The 22,564-nt window shown below is 48.6% G+C and overlaps 2 protein-coding genes and 1 pseudogene across 3 annotated transcripts; all 3 read right to left on the bottom strand.

Moving 5' to 3' along the window:
- On the bottom strand, positions 747-1,964 carry LOC8082624 (annotated as a pseudogene).
- On the bottom strand, positions 6,276-17,799 carry LOC8082623 (S-norcoclaurine synthase 1). Of its 2 annotated transcripts, none has more exons than XM_021456597.1 (5): positions 17,447-17,799; positions 17,023-17,073; positions 7,700-7,824; positions 7,188-7,524; positions 6,276-7,026 (listed from the first exon to the last, which is right to left on the bottom strand). In XM_021456597.1, the coding sequence occupies exons 1-5, from the start codon at positions 17,705-17,707 to the stop codon at positions 6,781-6,783; spliced, it is 1,020 nt and encodes a 339-aa protein (XP_021312272.1). In that variant the 5' UTR covers positions 17,708-17,799; the 3' UTR covers positions 6,276-6,780. The 2 variants fall into 2 exon arrangements, with proteins under 2 accessions (XP_021312272.1, XP_021312263.1); XM_021456588.1 differs by having other exon boundaries at positions 6,277-7,026; positions 17,023-17,145; positions 17,447-17,797.
- On the bottom strand, positions 20,001-21,828 carry LOC8082622 (S-norcoclaurine synthase 1). The gene is made up of 3 exons (XM_002465198.2): positions 21,468-21,828; positions 20,549-21,154; positions 20,001-20,444 (listed from the first exon to the last, which is right to left on the bottom strand). The coding sequence occupies exons 1-3, from the start codon at positions 21,732-21,734 to the stop codon at positions 20,199-20,201; spliced, it is 1,119 nt and encodes a 372-aa protein (XP_002465243.1). The 5' UTR covers positions 21,735-21,828; the 3' UTR covers positions 20,001-20,198.

Raw genomic sequence — 22,564 nt, 5'->3', positions numbered from 1 at the left:
TGCAGTGTAGATATGCTCATGTGGAGTCTAACAAAATTGAGTTTTCTATTTTATGGTTTTTCTGTAATTTACTATGATTTTTCAAATATTTAGCTACAATAAATGAAAAATAAAAAGACAAAACCTTCATAGCAAAAACTTTTTACTAAAACATACAATATTATGTGTTTATTGTGTAGATCTACTTATATGGAGGTAAAAAAAAGGATTTTCTATTTTATGATTTTTCAAAGATTTAGCTGAAATAAAAAAAGAAAAAGACAAAATCATTTTTACTGTAGCAAACCACCGAATGTATCAAACCCACCTTCAAAACCGCTCAAGTGATGTAAAATACACGGTTTGGAAAGTTTAGGGAGGTGATTTGCCTAGTTTTAGAGTTGAGGGAGGAAAACAGACTTTCGTGAAAATTGAGAGAAGAAAAGTAAACTTTTTCCTTTTTTATCCTCGAAAGAACTTTAGTATCGATTTAAAGCAATGGAATTAAGGCTTTATTTAGTTGATGAAAAAATTTGAATTTAGTTATTATAGTACTTTGTTTATATTTGACGTCCCTATTTGGATGCTCTTTAGCCAAAACGAGAGCATCGAGCTTTTGTATTTCTCTTTGGTTATCGTCCCACATGGTTCTTTAGAGTTCTATAGAGAGAAAATCGAGCTTTTGTGTTTCTCTTTGGTTGAGCCAAAACTATAAATATTATAAACCTAGTCTGGACCGTGAGTGTTCGTTACGCTTTCTAATAAAGCTAGATGGATGCTTTGGTCTAAAAAAATAAAAAAAAAATGTCTAATAATACGTACAGTACATATAGGTGTCGTCGGTGTAATGTAATTACTTACTTGTATGCCGGACGTTGGCCTTAGATTGACAAAAAGGACCGATCTAAAGCATGTGCCTCTGCTTGTGTGTCTTGCTCGTCATCTAGCTTTCGGAAATGATACCGTGACAGAGCAGCAGCCAGCAGACGTGACCCCCACTATAGCACGTCATTTACCGTCACAGTGTGCGTCGGCATATGCACGGAAACAGATCAGATGTCAAACACCATATGCATGCAGCATTATACAGCACGTATATATAGAACGGTAGAAGAAAAAAATGTGCATGCATGATGCATGGTTGTGTTACTACGACGACGACTCACACAGCCGAGAGCGTGCTTGACGAGCTTGACGTCGTCGAGGCTGAGGGTGCGCATGACGAACCGCTTGCGCCTGAACTCGACGCCCGCGAACACCGTGGGCGCCTGGGCGGGTCGCGCACCAGCTGCAGCGCCATATGGCGACGAAGCGCGCCACGTCCACCACGGTGTTCCACGCGAGCACGGCGCGCGCACGCCAGCACCCACACAGCGAGCGCCAGGGCTCCCGCCGACCACGCGGGCCGCGGCGGGGCGCCGTAGACGACGACGCGGCGGCGGCGGCGGCGCAGGCATGGCCGGCAGGGCCCTCGGCCCTGGGGTCGGCGGCGCTCCGCGTGCACGCCGGAGGAGCGACACCAGCGACGTGCCGTCGCCGAGCGCGTGGTGGATGCGGAGCACCACGGCGCACGTACGCCGCCTCGGAGGTCGGGAAGTCCATGGGGAGCGTCGACAGCGACGCCACGTAGTCCTCCAGCGCCTTGTCCGGGTCCGCCGAGATGGCGGCGCTGTCCAGGGCCGGGACGACGATGGTTCACCGTCGTGCGGACCCATCGTGGCTCTGCCAATTGGCCAACTTGAACTTAGTAGATGCACAGTACCACCATATCCATCCACACAAGGCACCACACAGGTACCACTAGATCATACAGAGACCCTCACTAAGCATGTTACCTGCAAGTTCAACTCTTAATAGCACCACCAGATGATACACTAGACACTAACTACCCATCACTAGATCATACGGTGCCAACAATAAGCAACTAGAGGTGGTTTGCATTATGGTCCCTTATTCACAACTAGAGGCTTATCAAATAAACCCATTCCGGCTACATGATTCATAAATATATTGGTTGGTAAGCCTTTAGTAATGGATACGTGGATTGCTTTTTTTACTTATGTACTCTCCTTTGATTGTCTAATCCTAATTTCCACCTCTCGCCCAACATGATACTTAGGGCAAATTTGGTTGGCTAGGTAGTACTCATGAGGCCTCTGATTTTAGACTTATAGGGCCATGATCATCTGCGCATTGCCTATTAGAGCTCAAATCAAACACATCCTTTAATGCCAATATGTTTTTGGTAGCACTAACTTGGTGAAACTTAACATCTACACATTCACGAGATAGGAGATATATGGCAGAACACACGCCAACTCAACGCCTTAGTAGTCCAAATCACACTAACCCCATTACAAATTAAGTTTGATCAACTCACCTTAACAATCACTCATCATCCATGACATGAGCACGCACATATCCATCATGTCATTCTCACATTTATCATCCACGAGTCTCTCTTAGCCTCTCAATTACTATCCTCATGTATTTTTTTTTATTTCTTGATAAGCGTTATTATTTTGCTGTTGTGGGGTCGAGTGTATAGCAGGCCCATTTAAGAGGCCTCAAGGAATTAGTGGGCTGGAGTGTATAGCAGGCCCATCTTTGGATTTACAATTATTATTGTTATACTACTAGAAATGTGAACCAAGTCCTCAAAATTGCTAATGAACATTCTTCCTCTCCCATAATGGCCCGTAGGTGAATATCCAACTCATCCATTAACATAGATTCTTTGACAATATACTTTTTCCACTCCAAATTACAAGTCATCCTAAGAATCTTGGAGAGTTCAAGTTTGACCAAATTTATAAAAAAAATGACAAAGATTTATGACATCAAATAGGTATACTATGAAAATATAATTAATAAAGAAACTAATGATACTTAGTTAGTATATCATAAATGTTATTATCCTACCATATAAATTTGGTTAAACTTAACATATTTTGACTCTCCAAAATTTTTAAAATAACTTATGATTTTTAGGATGGAAGGAGTACTTGAGATAGCCGAGAACAGCAGGGATACTACTCCAACTCCAATCACTCTAAGCGCTCCCTTCCATCAAGCTTTGCTGCAAAATACTGCTTCAAAAAATCCGGGTAGCTCGTCGATCTATGGCCTTGTTTAGTTCCCAAAAAATTTTTAAATTTTTTTTCAGATTTCTCGTCACATCGAATTTTTAGACGCATGCATGAAGTATTAAATATAAACGAAAATAAAAACTAATTACACAGTTTGGTCGGAATTGACGAGACAAATCTTTTGAGTGTAGTTAGTCCGTGATTGGACAATATTTATCAAATACAAACGAAAGTGCTACAGTGTCGATTTTTACAAAAATTTTGGAACTAAACAAGGCCTATACCGCAACTTCTTGCCTTTCTTCACGAACTCCGGCAGAGGACAGAGCTTCAGATTCAGGCTAGGACAGTGAAACATCGCCAAATCCACTCCTTGGGTGTATCACGGCCCTATGCTCAACGCTTCTGAACTCTCCATTGCTCACTATCTGTAATAAATAAAGGAAATGACAACAACATATGGTGTTCACAATAAAATTTTGGAGTATTTTTTCTCTTTCCCCGTCACGTAATGGCTAGCGATATGATCATCAACTGTGCCTCAAGCACGTCACCGACGTTGACGATGAAGGCGCTGCACCGTCCACGGCGTCCACGGCGAACCACCTGCCATTCTTCTTAGGACTTGTTTAGATGTAAAAAGTTTTTGGATTTTGACATTGTAGCATTTTTGTTTTTATTTGACAAACATTGTCTAATTATAGAGTAACTAAGCTTAAAAAATTCGTCTCGTGATTTACATGTAAACTATGTAATTAGTTATTTTTTATTTATATTTAATACTTTATACATGTGCTACAAAATTCGATGTGACGGAGAATCTTGTAAAGTTTTGGGTTTTTGGGTGTATCTAAACAAGGCCTTAACCTGTAGGCCCTGCACATCGTTATTCATCTGCAGCAGCAGCCTCAGGGCCAGATGCATTGGTGTGTGGCGACAGACCCAGCACCCGGCCGGTGAGTCTGGCAAGAATGTTCGTTTAAGTTTATTAGCCGAATCTTCTAGGTATTTAGTAGTATTTTTTTCTCACAATAAATCAACCAATAGTACTTTATATCATGACTTATCAGCCAAACCAACAAGACAACGTGTAGTAATTCACCCGCATGTTTTATAAACTGCCACCCAACTCAAGCAGATCAGTTCAACCATTGCTGATTTGGCATGTTTTGCAGATTGGTCAAAAGTTTTCACAGCCACAAAGTGATGATTACCTACTATTCTTGTGGAAGAAGTATGCTGCAAAAATTAAGCCTTCAGAACAATGACAGTTGTAGACTTAAAAGTCATGGTAACATTTCCAACACAGAGGAAACAAAACCGACAAGAGTATAAGACATCTCATAAGTAACAAAGCATCTTTTCAAAGTTCATATATAAGCCTATCTCATTCATGAGATGGGAGATAGAAATTGATTCTATATATCAATATTATATATTTCTACTTTGCAACTTATAATACGCTCTTTAACTTGACCTCTTAGGTAGAAATGCAATACATAAGTATCTCTCTTGTATAGCCAATAATAATATATACAAATATAATGCATGTACAACCATATTAGCTAAATTAATATATCGCTAAAGTATGGTGATTAAAACAAACTCAATTCCAAAGATCCAAACGGGGCCAAAGAAATATGCATCATATCTTCAATCACCAATCTAGATAACTAATCAGATAAATTGATAAACATCTTTAGTCAATCCAGTAAAATACATCGTCAGTCACCAATCACATTAAACACTAGATTAACTAAATAAGATAAACATCTCTAGTCACTAATTCAATGAAGTATACTAGGAAATAGGCATCACATTACAATGTTGAATCCTCATAAGTGCATTGATTAACCCTAACTCCCTAAATCTTCTTGCATGTACACATCAAAGAAATGGTCTAACCGACTTTTTTCGTGCCTTTGCCCTGCCCATCGGTGGACACAACCTTCTTCTTAGTGGTGGTCGCCGTCGAGGCACCTTAGCCTACTTTGTGGGGGTCGAAGTTGATGCCGGGGTCGACATCGCTGCACCTTTACTCCACCCCGCTGCAGGGGTCGCCGCACTCGCGCCATTGCCGGCCCTCCGGATGGAGGACCCCCTGCGGCCCCGCCTTGCAAGGTGAGGCACATGTTAGTCGGCTTCCCCACCTAGTCAGAGTCAATGAGGTACAACAGGTTCCAATGCACCACAGTCTAGTTGTCCCCACAGTCGCCACCCGAGGGTGAAAATTGGCACCATACACTTCGCGCCCGCGTGTTGTTGTCGTAGCCATGATGGTCGAACATTGCCGCGCACGCGAGGGTTTGGAGGCAAAGATTGGGTTTTGCGGAGAGGCAAAAGCGAGGGTTTGGAGGAGACGAAGATAGGGTTTGGGGGAGAGGAGGAGACAAAGTGGGTGAGTGTCAGATTACATATACTAGAACCAAAAGTGGCACATTATCTAGCCGCCACTGTAATTGGCTCTATAGAAGTGGCTAGAGTTACCCACCGCCTCTAAAAAAGTAACTATTTTCAAAGGTAGCTGGTAACTCTAGCCGCCTCTATAGTATCAATGGTAGAGACAACTGAATATGGAGCCACCTCTAAAGATGCATCTACAACATCTAAAGAGGTGGCTTGATTCATAGGGCAGTATATTGATGGCTCAATCAAGAGCCACCTACCATGTTCCCAAAAATTGTTTTGTAGTAGTGGGATAGATTTGGGCCTACTGGAGATAGAGCCTATAAAGAAGCACCAATTAGCATATTTTAACTAGTAATGGAATATGAATATTCTATTCATAGCAAACAAAAAATATTCATGAGCGTAGCATTAGGGCATTCATGAAAGACTATAACATTCTGCGTCCAAAAATTGCTTATATGGTCTAGCTCCACATGTGGAATGAGCCTGCATACGCGTAGCACCTGGGGTCGTATAAGCAGATTTTGGACGTAGGATGTTACATATGGTATTCAGAGCATCAACCCTTGTTGCATGTGCCCGTGAGGTGTACCAAGGGGTGGCTCTGGACATCTGTTGCACATGTGGTGAGCTGCCGAGGGCGTCAACCTTAAGGGCGGTGAATGTAACACCCTTGCCCGTTAGTATCCTGTAGTAAAGTTAGCCCCATATGGGACATGAGGAGTTGTGGTTGGTGGGTTCAGTACCGCCTCAAAACTTTAGAGGTGATGGATAACTTAATCATTGTCATTCCAAATATAGCACCTTTGGGTTAACCCTTTTATACAAAGCGAGAATGAGAGTGTAAAATAGGTGTTATACATACACAGGTCCATTCCACGTACAGATCTAGGCCATATAAGCAGATTTTAGACGTGGAGTGTTAGATACAGTATTTAGAGCATCAGATTTTGTTGTATATGCCTGTGGAGTGGTAATGTGGAGTGTTACAGATGGTATTCAGAGCATCAACACTTGTTTCATGTGTCGTGGAGGGGTGTACTAACACTCCGGTCCGTAAAAACTTATAGTAGTTTTGTTATTGACCCATGTGGCATGAGAAGTCGTTGTTCTGGAGCAACCGCTTGCATATTACCTTGAGAACAAACACACAAGCTTTCCTGTTGAAGACAGAATTAATTATTTTGTGCTCAATATATTGGCAAAAGAAAAAAAAAGAATTATTGTGTGCTGGTCATTGTCATATAATTTATTGGTGCCTCCAGCGATAGGTACAGACGTAAGGTAGAGGAGGTGTGGGTAGCTACTGCTCCAACTTCAATCTCTCTAGGTGCTTCCTTCCGTCAAGCTTTGTTGCAAAGTAATGCTTCATGAAATCCTCATAACTCGTTGATCCATACCGCTCTTTATCGCCTTTCACGAACTCTGGCAAAGGACCAACCATCATATGAGGGCAAGGATAGAAGAACATTGCCGCTGAAATTCGCTCCTTGGCCGGGTGTATCACGGCCCTATGCTCAACACTGGTGAATTTCCCATTACTCATGATCTGCAAGACAGGGTACATCAGCACCACAGACAGACGTACCTCAAAAATTCCTCAAAATGTCTACCTCAAAAATTTCCTCCCCAGAAAAGGCAGAAGGAAAACACACGTTTTCAACGTGATTAGACGGGGACACCACGCACCTACGTACTACTATACTATACCTCAAGTGCATCGCCAACGTTGACGACGAAGGCGCCATCGACGACGTTCACGGAGAACCACTTGCCGTCCTTCTTGATCTGCAGGCCGTCTACGGCGGCGTTGTCCATCTGCAGCAGCAGCGTGAGGCCACCCGCGTCGGTGTGCGGCGACAGGCCCAGCACCCGGTCCGCCGCCTGCCGGCACGGTGGGTAGTAGTTCACCCGCATGCCCTGCGGCTGCCCTTGGAACACGCCGAGCAGCACCGCCGGCGGCTCGGCGCCCACGGCCTTGGCCATCAGCTCCAGCAACCGATACGCCAGCTCTCTGGTCTCCGAGGCGTACGCGTCTACGGAGTGACTGAATAATAATCAAATAATTAAGACAAAATATCGAGGTTATTATTATTATTACCAGCTAATTCTATATCTATATATGCATATACTCCAGTAATAAGTTAAAAAAAAAAGACTATAGAGCTGATCATGAATGGGAGAATTAATAAATATGCAAAGGTATCGATCAGTATCGTCACCCGAAGGATGCAGGGCGAGTAGGCCAGAAGCGCATGTCCCTGGACTCACTCGGATGAACCTGAAGGTAGAGCATGTCCGCCCAGTCCAGCTTCTGATCCTCAGACACAACAAACGCCTGTCCATACACTACAGGAAACCCAGGCTTCGCCAAGTGCCCCAGAGTTCGCCGAGTGCCAAAAATCGGGCACTTGGTGAAGAAGGCTTCGCCAAGTGCCTGGCTCTTGGCGACGCCAGCACTTGGCGAAGAAGGCTTCGCCAAGTGCCAAGCACTCGGCGAAGAAACGCACTTGGCGAAATGGCCTCTTCGCCAAGTGCCAAGCACTCGGCGAAGAAAGGCACTTGGCGAAGCCTGACGGCATCCATCCCCATCCCTTGCCGTCGGCTTCGCCAAGTGCCTCCGTCTGGCACTTGGCGAAGACGAGGCTTCGCCGAGTGCCATACACGTGGCACTTGGCGAAGAGAGGACCCTGGGAAATTGCCTGGAAGCGCTCTTCGCCAAGTGCCACGTTGCTGGCACTTGGCGAAGACCTCTTCGCCAAGTACCAACCCTAGCACTTGGCGAAGTCAAAATTTTTCTTTTTGAGTTTTGCTCCCAAATTTTTTGTGGAGGTTTAGTACCCTATCTTTAGTAACTTGTCAAGGTTTGGTGCATTTTGAAGTTTTTTTTCTATATTTTTTCATTTAGTTGCGACTCGTTCCATTTTTTCCGACGAATTCGATTTGAACTGCAGGTGCATGGAATAATAGTGTCCTATGGTTACAACGTTGTTATTCTTGCTTGTGTGGATGCAATTAGGTCAAATCCATGTCCTGGCACCAAATGTCGATGAGCGTGCTCGCGGGGCAACGCTTCCAACTTGCGTGCGTGGGGTTTTTTAATTATAAAAAAATCAAATGAACTCGGAAAACCACGAAACTTGTCCACCGTCCTTGATATGGTATGGGAAGGCTATGATAAAAATTTGAAAAAGTTTGGAGCAAGTTTGCACGTCGGACGTTCAGAAACCCAACATCTCCCCGTCGATCTGGCACTTGGCGAATCTGCATTTCACTCAAAAAAAAAAAAGAAAACACAACACACACGCCACACACGCACTCACCCGCACACACACCACACACGCACCCAGCGCCGCCCGCCCCGCACGCACGCGCCCGGCGCCGCCCGCCGCCGGCGGCCGCGCGCCTCCGCCCGGCCCCCGCACCCCGCCGGCGGCCGCGCGCCTCCCCGCGCCCCGCACGCCCCGCCCCGCCGCCGCCCCACGCCGCCCCGCGCCCCGCGCGCCCCGCCCCGCCGCCGCGCCCCGCCCCGCCGCCCGCTCCGGCCAGCGCCGCCCGGCCGCCGCGGCCTCCCCCGCGCCCCGCCCGCCAGCGCGCCGCGCCCCGCCCGCCCCACGCCGCGCCCCGCCCGCTCCGGCCAGCGCCGCCCGGCCACCGCGGCCCTCCCCGCGCCCCGCGCGCCCCTCCCCGCGCCCCGGCCCGGCCAGCGCGCCGCGCCCCCGTGGCCCGAGACCCCGGCCCTCCCCCGCGCGCTGCAGCCAGAGAAGGCAGCGGGGGGTAGCAGAGGTAGGCCGGGAGGAGAAGGGAGAAGGGAGGGAGGCCAGTTGGAGAAGGGAGAAGGGAGAGGCCGGGAGGAGAAGGGAAGAAGGGAAGGAGGGAAGGAGAAAGGAGAGCCGTGCCGCCGTCTCTCTAGCACCGCCGCTCCATCGTCCGACACGTGCAACCTCCCCGGAGACGAAACTTGGTAAAGAACTAAGTTTTTGGTCATTGGGCCCTTGATGTGATTGACGTATATGGTTAACGGCCTTCGTGCCGGGATTGGGGATGTGTGGGCCATCGTGCCCCGACTATGGACGCCGGCCATCGAGCCGGCTAGCTATTTTCTTGCAGGTTTTGAAACATCCCCGTACAGGGGAGGTTCTGTCGAATTTTTTTACTTATGGTGTTTTGTTTGTTCTATTGCTTAGCAGGACCTGTCCGAGCGGAGTCGGAGCACCTAGGCGTTGCGGCTCTACCTGCACCGCACCGACTCGCCACTGCGTCAACTCACCACTGCGCCGCTATCCTTTCAACTCCGACACCTTAGGTATAAATAACCCCTCGACCTTTACCGTTGTATTATGTAGACCGGTTTAGCCCAGTTAGGCGTCTCCCGTCCGAAAGAGATATGGTTGGTGGTATGTTGATCAGTGCATATCCTCCTTGACCGTATCTGTTTCGGATTGTCCACATACTTTGGACAGCCCACGGATGCGTAGATGAGTTAGCTTCCATGCTCAGCTCCGGTCCGAGTCGGAGTTTCGGCAGCACCTCCGCGTTGTTCTCCGGATACACACTCTCCTTTCTAGGACGTGTATCGGGAGAACAGCGGGGAGGTGCTGCCGAAACTCGGACTCGAACGGGAGTAGAGCATGGAAGCTAACCTCATCTACGCATCCTCGGGTGGGATTAGGACCTATCCTTCACCTATTACATTGTAGTGATGCCTTATAGATGCATTTCGTACTTGTATTATTGTCTCACGCATGTGTATGTCAGAGGATGGAAAACCGTGAGTGGATGTACACGGGCTTCGCATGTAGGACCACAGAGTGGGTTCAAAAGTCCATGGCGTTCTTGGAGCATGCATTTGGCGAGGCCGCTAAAGGGTCGAGAAGGATTCCTTGTCCGTGCAGCAAATGCAAGAACATGTCTAGATTCGAGAAGAGTGAGATGTGGAAACATATCTTCAAGTACGGGTTTGTTGAGAACTATACCCGCTGGATCTACCATGGTGAAGCCAGTCGAATTAGAGAGGAGGTGGTGAGAGAACGTCTAGAGGAGTATGATTGTGATGGTGGGGTGCCAGACATGATGGAAGACGCGCATGACGCATATTTTGGGGAAGGAATGGAGGACGAGCCAGAGGAATCCGCAAAAGCGTTCTATGAGATGCTCAAATCGGCACAAAAGCCCCTGCATGATCACACAAGGGTTTCGCAGCTGGATGCCTTGGGACGCTTGATGGGGATGAAGTCGCAGTTTAGCATGAGTCGAGAGCACTTTGATTTCACGTTGACAATTATTGGCACCCTTCTTCCGGAGGGTCACATTCTGCCTAAAAACACGTATGAGTCAAAGAAGCTTCTTCGTGCACTTAAGATGCCGTATGAGCAGATTCATGCATGTAAGGAAGGGTGCGTCCTGTTCAGGGGACATCTTAAGGAAGCAACACACTGTCCGAAATGCAATTCCTCTAGGTATGTTGAGGTAAATAGTAGTGCTGGCAGCTTACAACAGAGCCGTATCCCCCATAAGGTCCTACGGTACCTTCCTTTCATACCGAGGATCCAACGGCTGTTCATGATGGAGGAGTCAGCGAAACAGATGACATGGCACAAGAATGACAAAAGATACAATCCAGACAAAATGGTCCACCCGTCGGATGGTGAGGCATGGAGGCACTTCGATGGCAAACATCCCGGTAAAGCCATGGAGGCACGAAATGTCCGTGTAGCGCTGGTGACAGATGGGTTCAACCCATATGGAATGATGGCGGTCCCGTACACTTGTTGGCCCGTGTTCGTGATCCCCCTCAATCTCCCCCCCGGCGTCATGTTTCAACCGAAGAACATATTCTTGTCGCTGATAATACCTGGACACCCGGGGAACAATATGGGTGTGTTCATGCAGCCTTTGTGGGATGAATTGGTCCATGCTTGGGAACACGGTGTACTGACATTCGACCGAGCTACAAAGAGGAACTTCATAATGCATGTGTGGTACCAGTACTCCATGCATGACTTCCTGGCGTATGGCATATTCTGCGCTTGGTGTGTTCACGGGAAGTTCCCATGCCCAATATGCAAGACGGCTGTGAGGTTCACTTGGTTGAAGAGTGGTGGGAAGTATTCTTCGTTCGACCAACATCGTCAGTTCCTTCCTCCTAACCATCCATTCAGACGAGATAACAAGCATTTCAGGAAGGGTGTTCAAGTTCGCGACCCAGTTCCTCACATGATGAGCCCTGCCGAGGTCCGTGCTGAGATAGAGGGTCTGAAAGTTGATGAAGTCAATGGTGGTTTTATTGGATATGCAGATGAACACATGTGGACTCATACGTCGGGCTTGACTAAGCTGCCCTATTTCGATGACCTTCTTCTTCCACACAACATCGATGTAATGCACACTGAAAAGAATGTCGCTGAGGCACTTTGGGCAACACTCATGGACATTCAGGAAAAGTCAAAGGACAACGTAAAGGCCCGATTGGACTTGGAAACGTTGTGCGATAGACCAAATCTAGTGATGAAGCCTCCTGCGGCCGGCAAGAGATGGAAAAGGACTCCAGCTGATTACATCCTGAAACGGGAACATAGGAAGGAAGTTCTACAGTGGATGAAAACATTATTGTTCCCTGATGGGTATGCGGCGAATCTGAGAAGGGGAGTGAACTTGTCTACCCTGCGAGTCAACGGCATGAAGAGTCATGACTTCCACATATGGATTGAGCGGCTCCTACCCGCGATGACTCGAGGATACCTACCTGAGCCTGTGTGGCGCGTGTTGGCAGAGTTGAGCTACTTCTTCCGCCAGCTCTGTGCCAAAGAGTTGTCTCGGGACGTCGTTCGTGACCTAGAGAGTGTAGCACCTGTGTTGCTATGCAAGCTGGAGATGATCTTTCCACCTGGGTTCTTCCTGCCGATGCAGCATCTGATTCTGCACCTACCGTACGAGGCAAAGATGGGGGGGCCCGTGCAGGCCCGTTGGTGTTATCCAATCGAGAGATGTCTAAAGGTTATGAGGAAAAAGTGTAGAAACAAAGCCAGAATTGAGGCTTCCATCGCAGAGGCATCCATTCTTGAGGAGGTGTCGAACTTCACAACCAATTACTATACGGATAATCTTCCTAGCGTGCACAATCCGCTCTCCCGTTACAATGACAACGAGAGTTCGTCGAACCTGAGCCTTTTCAAAGGGCAACTCGGAAGAGCAAGTGCAGGTACCCCCAAGACCTTATGCTATCTTGAGTGGCGCAAGATCATGCTATACTTGTTGCTCAACCTTGATGAAGTGCATGAGTATCAACGACAATTTATTCATGAAACCTGGACCAAGGATTGGGAACCTTCTGCTCAAGAAGAAGATCACCTTCTCAAAAATAATTCGCCTGATTTCATTTCCTGGTTTAGTACGAAGGTATCGTCTAACTTACCATGTTTGATCTTTTTACATTCCACTTTGGTTGTATGAGCAATTACTGTAACGATCTATACCTGTCATCACCTCGCAGGCCATCAAGGATCCTGATATTGATGATGAGTTGAAACAGGTTGCTCGTGGCTGCGCCTATAGGGTCAACTCATTCACAGTTTACGATGTCAATGGGTATCGCTTTCACACGAGAAGTTATGAGGAGAGTCGGCCCAATCGAAGCACCACGAATACCGGAGTTCGTACGCCCGGCACCGATGATCGCGACTATTATGGCATAGTTGAAGAAATATTTGAGCTCACGTTTGAGGGTGCAAAACCTCTCAATGTAGTTATATTCAGATGCCATTGGTTCGATCCAGATGCCGTCAGAAGAGCACCTGAGATTGGGCAAGTCGAAATTCGACATGATCGCGTGTATCATGGAGATGATGTCTATATTGTGGCTCAACAGGCCACACAAGTTTATTATCTCCCATGGGCGTGCCAACAGAATAATAATCTCAAGGGTTGGTACCTTGTGCACTTGGTATCGCCACGTGGTAAAGCGCCTGTCCCGAACGATGACGATTACAACTTTGATCCTAACACATATGTCGGAGAATTCTTTCAACCTGAGGGGCTAGAAGGGAGGTTGGAGATAGATATTCGTTCACTAATGGATATGGAAGTAGACAACGAAGTTGATGAGGACGAGGGATATGAGGTGAATGATGCTAGGGACTTACGATTGCTTGAGCGCTTGAAGTCGCCGAGTGACCATGACGAGGCTGTTAGTAGCGAAGGCGAGGGAGAATCGTTCGACAACATTGATAGCGATGAGGACTAAATTGCATGTAATATTTAATTGTTATTCGTAATTATGTTTATTTCATTTTGCATGTCTTTATTAGTACTTCTTGTGTATTTGTACTAATTGGCTTAATCTTTGTAATTGCAGGCACTCGGCACAATGCCGGGAGGAGGTAGGAGAGCGGGCAGCAGACCCCAGCGACAGGTCGCGTCCCTCTACCAGTCGAGGGACGCCGACGACGGTGCAGAGCCGTCGGTGAGGAGGACGAGGAGCCGCCGCACACGTACGAGGGAGGAGCCGCCCCCGCGGACACCCCCGGGTGACGAGGACGACGACCACCAGCGGGGGGACGAGGACGACGACCACCAGCGAGGGGGCGAGGACGACGACCACCAGCAGGGGGGCGAGGACGACGACCACCAGCAGGGGGGCGAGGACGACGGTGAGACGACAGGTGGAGGGGGTTCCAGTTCCTCTGGTACCCGCAAAGTCTACCTGCGCGGGCCCTCTAGGCTCCAGGCTATGCCCCTCCCACACCAGCGCCCGGTGATCAGACCCAACGGCAACAAGTAAGTAACCATGTATATTTGTACTATTGGTTCGTACGACATTTTTAAACTCAAACCTCATACTAGCAATTATTCTTAATTACTTGTGCAGGAACTGGATCGTTGTGTCCGGAGAGCGAGGTCGCCACATCAATGGCACGGTGACTCTGCTCATTCGGAAACACTACCCTGGCAAAGTCTTCCATGCCGGGGTGGACGGGCCGCCGTACTCGTGGGAGGCCTTCTACACCGCTCAGGACCAGTCGCTCGGCATCAGCGTTGCTGAGAAGATCAAGCAAGACTTCTGGGTGAGTCTTCATCGTACTGCCTTGGTCAATACTACGCACTTGTCGATACTTCTTCAAATAATGAAAGGTTACATCGCGTTTGCATGCAGAACTACTACAAGTGCGACGAGGGGTACGAGGACCAGGCGAATGCGGTGCTGGACGTGGTCGCCAAAAACCGCCTCTCGGAATTCTACCACGAGACGCGGCTCTCTTGCATCATCAAGCACTACGGGGACGTGGAAAATCGACGGGTCGACAAGCAAGAGGCTAGGGAGATGGTGTGTCAGAGGACCGACCTCACCAAGGAGCAGTACCTTAACGTAAGCACAAATCATTTGTTATGTTTTCTTTCATTCCAAATTGGTTGACTTGAATTCACCTTATGATGTATCAAACACTTTTGATGGCATGCAGGTGTGTCCGGACTGGTGCGGTGCATACCACAACTGCTGGGAGGACATTGTGGACAAGTGGCTCTCAGAGGAGGCCTATGCGAAGCACATGGAGCGTCAGGAGTGCCGCTTGCAGATGCCTGGGTTGCCACACCACCAGGGCCCACAGCCCCTCGCCCAGTACGCCGAGAGATGGGTATATTACTTGTGTTATTCATTTTTTAATTCTAACGCTCAATTTTCATTACTTGTGATCGTCTTTGTGTTTTCCTCGCAGTCACGGTCGCACGAGAACCGAGAGTGCAACGAGTACTTGGCGTACGCCCTGGCACACAGGGGCAAGGCGACAGCTCCGGACAACGTGTACGACCCAGCTCACGGGCCCGAGGCGTACACCAACGAGAACGCCTACACCAAGCTCACGGAGTACACGGCGGCGGCTCGCGAGCGCCATGGGGCCGACTTCGACCCGACCGCCCAGCCCCTCGACACAGACCTCGTGATGAGGCTGGGAGGAGGGAAGCAGCACGGCCGATACTGGATGGCCAACAGCGCCATCTCCTCGTCCTCCGTGGACAACCTCGCCACGATTCGGTCGAGGAGCACGAGCAGCTCCGTGCCCATACGACCTCGGCAGCAGAGCTCGGCGCAGATGGTGGCGGCCTTTCAGGTGACTTCACTTTCTTTCGTTGTCCATTGCTTTATGTATTCGATCATTTCCTTTGCATTGTTTAAACCTTGTGTGTCGTATATTGCAGGCTCAGATGAATCAGATGCAGAGTGACATGCAGGAACAGATCCAGGCCCAGGTACAAGCTGCCACTGCAAAGGTCTTGGAGGAGATGGTTGGCTACTTTGGGGCGATTCAGATACCAGGTGCGGTAATACCTCCCATCCCTCCCTCGTTACTACAGCAACTAGAGGCAGCGCAGGCAGCGCAGGCAGCCGCGCAGGCAGCGCAGGCCCAGGCAGCTTCGCAGGCGCCAGGTGGTGGGCCAGTGGTGTATTTCGGGACCCCGGTGAGTACCTTCAAAGTCATTGATTTCTTTAGCTTTTGCGATCATCTCACAGTTACTAACGGATTCCCTACTTCGTTGTGCAGCCACAGTCAGCGGGTTCGAACCCGACTCCACCAGAGGTGCCTTCTCCACAGGGGCCTTCTCCACAGGGAGGGTTGCACGGTGCCCCTCCTCCACAGTACGTGTACCCTGGCGCTGCTCCGCAGTACACGTGGCCCCCTCGGTGCCCTCCGCAGTTCACTTGGCCAGGGTACTCGACTCGCCCTCCTCCACAGGCCGGGGTCTACGGTGGCCCTCTTCCGCAGGCCGGGTGGCCGACTCTCCCTCGTCCGCCGCCGGGTGCCTCTACTCAGCCGCAGCAGGGTGACCCTGTGTGGGACCAGTGGGCTGATTCACACTCTGCTCACCATGGGGAGCCGTAGGTACCTCGCACGTCTCTTTACTTGTTTATGTGTTGGACTTAGTTGATGGATTGTGATGGACTATGTGATGGACTATGTGTTGGACGTGGTGTTCGTCGAGGATGGACGATGTGTTTATGTGATTGTGATGGATGATATGTGGTTGTGGACATGTCGATGGTTGTATTGCGATATATGTGATATATGTGCTATATTGTGATATATGTGATGAGTAATTGTCGATGGATACGCTGTCCTAATAGCGGATTGCGCGGAAATAGCCCGGACATTTTTTTTAAAAAAATAAAATTTCCCAGCTTCGCCAAGTGCCGCACTTGGCGAAGGCCTCTTCGCCAAGTGCCGCACTTGGCGAAGGTGGGAAAGCCAAGTGTAAAAGTCACGGGCTGAGGGGCTTCGCCAAGTGCCACGTGGCTGACACTTGGTGAAGGCAGAGGCTTCGCCAAGTGCCTGCCACGTGGCACTTGGCGAAGAATACTTTTTTTAAAAAAATAAAACATTTCTTCGCCAAGTGCCGAAATTTGGCACTCGGCGAAGAGCTCTTCACCGACAAGATCTTCGCCGAGTGCTCTTCGCCGAGTGCGGCACTCGGCGAAGCCTTCGCCAATTGTAAAGTGGCCTTCGCCAAGTGCGCCAGGCACTTGGCGAAGTCCTGTTTTCCAGTAGTGATAGCCTTCAAGACTGCCAGCATGCTGCGAGCATTCCTTCTTGGCATCCAGTGGCTGCTTCAAGAACTCGGCTATGTCATTCTTCAGGTTTCCAATCACTTTGTCTGGCACTCCATGGTTGATAAGCTGCACGTATATACCTTATATGTAGAATCTTGGAGAGTCAAACCATCTTAAGTTTGACCAAATTTATATGGTAAAATAATAATATTTATAGTATCAACTTATTAGTATCATTACATTCTTCATTAATTATATTTTCATAGTAATACCTATTGATGTTATAAATCTCTCTATAATTTTGATCAAAGTTGAGATGTTTTGATTCTCCAACATTCTTGAAATGACTTATAATTTGGGATGGAGGGAGTACCATTGATTTAATTTGCGTCAAAATATATAGATGAGCACATAGTTACGTACATACCTGGAAGAAGCCCCAGTTGAGGCAGGCAGAAGCCAGCTTGGCGCACTCCTCCTCCGATGACTGGGATTCAAGCAACTTCTGGAGATCGATGACCGGAATTGCGTGAGAGCTATCGTCCGCAGCAACGACCTCCTCAGAACCAGGATCCTTGGTGAGGTATCTCTGGGGCACCTGGACATGGCCGCCGTTATTGCAAGTCTCTGCAAGCGCCTGTACGTTAGCCACAGGAAGAGACCCGATCTCTCTTGCTGCATCCGCCATTGATGATACTATATATAGTTTAATTTAATTGCTCCTTCCTTCCTTCCCCACGGGCACCTCCTGCTCCTTTGTGCAGCTTCTTTTGAGGGACGTGCAGTCGATGACGCTGATGTGTATAAATGTCTGTGGAAACTGTTGATATGATCAGCCAAAAAGATGTGGTCCACTTTGCCTTTACGTGGTGATACTGAATTCATTTGACACATGAAAGCGAGCATACGACGAAACGTGCAGAAGGATGAGCATTGGAGCCAATTAAAAATTATCCGACGAGAGAACTTGGTCAATATCCCGAAATCACTCCCGAGTGCTTTCTTATCCCTGAATCAAAGCAGATCTAAGAAGGGGCTCTCCAAAATGGTTTTCTTTTTGTCCATTTTCTTTCAAAATCGATTTCTGGGTGCTCGTGTGAAATCTGTTTAAACAAGATGGTAGATACGTTCCCAGGAAGCCATAGCACCAAAAGATCAACACCAAACAGCCCAAAAAGATAAGAGCAAATAATCAAAGGAGTCTCCAAAAACCGTACCTAGAAAGAATAGGGGCAAAGATTGAACTCGAGATTTCAGAGGTCAAACTGATATACATTGATTACGAGAACAAGTTTACAATGTCACGTTCCACCCTTCATCCCCCCTCTTATAAATTAGAAAAGTAGAAGCAAGAGGTGCTCACCATCTCTACTGCTAATTGTCGCGGGTTTGGAACCACGACATGCTTGGTTTTGTTCGTCGGAGGTCGACATGTGGGTCTCCGGTGGCTCGGACACTCAAAACACACAAGGGACACAATCGGTTTAACCTGGTTTCGGCCTCTGAGCCTTGCATCCAGCAATATGGTATTCTTTGTGTTAGGAATGCTCAATTGGGGGTTACAACAAAGGAATTAAGATTGTGTGGTGCTTTTCTAGGGTTCTTAGTTTCTACCTGGCTGATCATTCTCCTGATCAACCGCCCAGTCATCCCTTTGTCTAGCTGCCCTTGCCTCTCCTTATATACCAAGGAGGGCATGTGGCGCACAAATCGAGTCAATTCTAACCTAGGGTTTCCTTCGTCTTGAATTCGTCTGGTACTCCATTGATGTGTAGGAGGGGGTGGACAATGCCATAACCACTCCCTAAGACTCTTGGGTAGTCTAGTGCTTGTCCGTCAAGTGTCGTTGTGGAGCCTCTCCCAGGTGGGCCTTCTCGAGGTTTCTTGGTGTGCAAGGAGCCTCCCTCGCTAGAGGGGTTTATGAGCGGGCCTAGAGCCCTCTTCCCCTAGGGCTTGGGCAATCCCTTGTCCTATTGTGTCATGCTCATTGTGGGACCTTACCGAGGGAGTTGCCGATAGTGCCTCGCGGCTGTGGAACTGGCAGATGGTGCAGTGCCTGGCTCAAGGTGCCTGATAGATTCCTGAGACGACTTCTGATCTTGGCTCGGAACCTCAGTTGGTTGGTCCCCGAGTAAAGGCCCGGACAGTGGCTAGGGTGTAGACTTGGCCCGAGCTCCCTATGGTTCCTAGCAGGACCTTTGAACTTCTAGTGCCGAGGGCCGGTGTAGCCCCCAGGCCTGTTGTGGGGCCGGGTGGTTTCTCCACGCACACCCTTTCCTGCTAACGTTCTTCTACCGAGACATTTCTCGAAACGTTCTTCTCATTGGGAAAGTGCTAGGATTACAGCCAAAAAGATCTATGTATTGGGTCTCATATTCTTTAGCTTCTCCAAAGCAGAAAAGTTTTCTCTTACGAAAATTTATTTTCAAATCAAATATGTGCTCAAAAGCACAAAGTAACGGTTAGAAATTTAGGCATTTCATGTTAACTTAATATAGAAAAATAGTAGTAATTTCGTGGAAACATATATGTGTACGTGTGAACTACAATTAGAAACTACAATAACAACCATGATGAACATACTAATCGTAAACAACATGAACATCTTAATTCTTGCTGAATATACAAACAGTAAGATCAGAAATATACCTTCATGGGGGGACCCATACATATGCTCAAGGCACTAATGGCTTCATGTGCACTAGTCGAAGTGAAAGGCACCAATGGCTCCATGTGCACTAGTCAACATGACGCGTTGCTTGAATTTGTGGACAATGGCTAATACAAGATAATGTACGCAGTGCACAGTCGCTTGAGCTTATCAGCTGCAGTGTTTTTCTCTCACAACAAATCAACCAACAGTACTTTCTGTCATAGCTTATCAGCCAAACAAACAAGGCGGCATCGTCGATTGTTGGGGAGTAGTCATAGCTAGCTGTGATCGTTGCTTGAATTCGTGGACAGTAGGAAGCAAACAGATGTAACGGTAATATAATGCATATATAATTGCATATACCCGAGGTTGCGTTACATTTTAGAGAGAACCAAACAGTACCCAGTTCAAGGCTGAATATATTGAGCTAGTCGTTACAAGATCATTTATTTATTGTTGGAGTTGAGAGAGGTCGTCAATCTCCTTCCATCTCCAATCTCCAATGATATGTATAGAGTCGTTTTTACTACTCTAACTTGAAACTCTCTATGAGCTTCCTTCCATCCAGCTTTGCAGTGAAGTATTGCTTCAAGAAATCTTGGTAACTTCTTGTTCCGTACCGCACTCTGTCGCCTTTCTTCACCAACTCCGGCAGAGGACCAAGCATCCGATCCTGGTCGGGGAAGTGGAACAGCGCCGCCGAAATCCGCTCCTTGGTTGGGTGTATCACGGCCCTATGCTCAACGCTTTTGAACGCTCCGTTGCTCACGATCTGCAATAATTGGTTCACAGGCGTTTACAGGCGGAGTCATCGACAGAGAAACGGCCGGACCAAATCACCAAACCAAGTACGCCGTCGTAGTCGTACACTCGTACCTCGAGCGCGTCACCGACGTTGACAACGAAGGCGCCGTCGAGCGCCTGCACGGGGAACCACCTGCCGTCCTTGCTGACCTGCAGCCCCTGCACGTCGTGGTCGTTCATCTGCAGCAGCAGCGTGAGGCCGTTGGGGTCGGTGTGCGGCGACAGGCCCAGCACCCTGTCCGCCGCCTGCCGGCACGGCGGGTAGTAGTTCACCCGCATGCCCCGCACCTGCCCTTGGAACACGCCTTGCAGTCGCAGCGACGCCGCCGGGTCGTCGTCGTCGTCGGCGGCGCCCACGCCCTTGGCCATGAACTCCAGCAGCTGGTACGCTAGCTTCGAAGCTTCCATGGAGTACGAGTCCACGGAGTCCCTGAAGGATGCAGGGCGTGTCGGCCAGAAGCGCATGTCCCTCGACTCCCTCGGCTGCACAATGAGGTAGAGCATGTCTGCCCAGTCCAGCTTCTGATCCTCAGAGACGACGAAGGCCTGGCCGTAGCCTTCAAGGCTGTCAGCTTGCTGTGCGCATTCCTTCTTGGCTTCCAGCGGCTGCTTGAAGAACCCGACTACGTCTTTCTTCAGATTTGCAATCACCTCATCCGGAACTCCATGGTTTATGAGCTGCAATATACACATGCACGTGCACCTCATCAATATGTAAGATTCTTTACAGTCTTCTTGCAGCCCCACCCATACAATAGTTAACTATTCACTATTAATATATGACCTACTTATCTCTCTCCCAAAGATTCTTGGTTTTTTTGTCTAAGCTGGCTGTAAGCCTGCTTCTCTTCTCTCCTTCCTTCTCTCCTCCACATCAGCATTTAGCCAGCTTACAGTCCACCATAATACTTGCTCTTATACTCCTATATGCCTGACGCATGCTTGCATGGTTCATCTTTATATATATATATATACACCCGACTACGCATACCTGGAAGAATCCCCAGTGGTGGCATGCGGATCCCAGCCTGGCGCACTCCGACGACGACGACTCCGGATCAAGCAGCTTACGGAAATCGATGACCGGAATCGCGCAAGCGCTGTCGTCGGCGGCTACGACCTCCTCCGCGGTAGGATCCTTGCTGAGGTATCTCCAGGGGACCGGCTCGTCAACTCCGGTGTTGCAGGTCTCGGCAAGCGCCTGCACGTTAGCCACCGGGAGAGATGGAGACCCCATGCCTCTTGCTGCGTCCGCCATTGTTATTTTAATTTGCTCCTTCCTACCACATGAGCTCCTGCTCCTCCTCCTTCGTTTAGACTTCTTTTCAAGACCTGCTGATGACGCTTATGTTATATATATAGAGAGAGAGTTAAATACACTACCGGCCCTTTAACTTGTGCCTCTGTGCCACTTAGATACATAAACTTACAAACTCAAAATCTGTCTCCCTAAACTTATTTAATCGTGCACCGAAGGACCATATCTCTTCATATAGTTGCCGACTAAGATAAAATTTTATAAAAAACACCCTAGCATAGTTATTTCCTTAATTGTGCATCCCGCGTTCACCCATCTGCACCTAAAACCCCTCTGGCAGGACCGAGATGAACCGGTGCGTATTCGCCTACGTCATCCATCTCGCTGTTGTGGATGGGCTTCAGCGATATGATACCTCGCCATGGACAACCTGAACTCCTTGATTTTGTGGCCCACGGTGGAGCCTTGTTGGACGATGCCCGAGAGACCTCTTGGTGGCACGTGGCGTCATCGGAGAAGAGCACCTCCAGCTTCGGCTACATGTAGAGTGAGGAGTCCGCACCACCGATAGGCCATCCTCCCCATGTCATCTGCCAAGCTTCGCTGCCTTAACTACCACGACATCTCCATCTTTCACCGACAACCATGACACCGCGATCCACGTGGCCACGACCTCGCCGAGCACCACCCTTGTCACGCCAAGAGACACGACGGGCTGATATGTAGGTGCGACTAGGGCGCAACAGGCCAGTCTTGGATCAATGTGTGGACAATGGTGTTGGTGGAGAAGGAGTGCTGGAGGTAGTAAGATACTATAGAGGGTGGTTTTG

Source organism: Sorghum bicolor, chromosome 1 (assembly GCF_000003195.3).
Source record: "Sorghum bicolor cultivar BTx623 chromosome 1, Sorghum_bicolor_NCBIv3, whole genome shotgun sequence".
NCBI classification, from domain to species: domain Eukaryota; kingdom Viridiplantae; phylum Streptophyta; class Magnoliopsida; order Poales; family Poaceae; genus Sorghum; species Sorghum bicolor.
This window is presented reverse-complemented; position numbering and strand designations above follow the sequence as displayed.

What these genes read in the sequence shown, in the direction of transcription:
- LOC8082622 (XM_002465198.2), bottom strand. Translation starts at nt 21,734, where the DNA reads ATGGCGGACGCAGCAAGAGGCATGGGGTCTCCATCTCTCCCGGTGGCT. An exon ending in ACCACTGGGGATTCTTCCAG is followed by an intron (nt 21,155 to 21,467) that starts GTATGCGTAGTC and finishes TGTATATTGCAG; the next exon opens with CTCATAAACCATGGAGTTCC. An exon ending in ACGTCGGTGACGCGCTCGAG is followed by an intron (nt 20,445 to 20,548) that starts GTACGAGTGTAC and finishes CAATTATTGCAG; the next exon opens with ATCGTGAGCAACGGAGCGTT.
- LOC8082623 (XM_021456588.1), bottom strand. Translation starts at nt 17,707, where the DNA reads ATGGCGGATGCAGCAAGAGAGATCGGGTCTCTTCCTGTGGCTAACGTA. An exon ending in TCAACTGGGGCTTCTTCCAG is followed by an intron (nt 17,146 to 17,446) that starts GTATGTACGTAA and finishes ATATACGTGCAG; the next exon opens with CTTATCAACCATGGAGTGCC. An exon ending in ACTCGCCCTGCATCCTTCGG is followed by an intron (nt 7,525 to 7,699) that starts GTGACGATACTG and finishes ATTATTATTCAG; the next exon opens with TCACTCCGTAGACGCGTACG.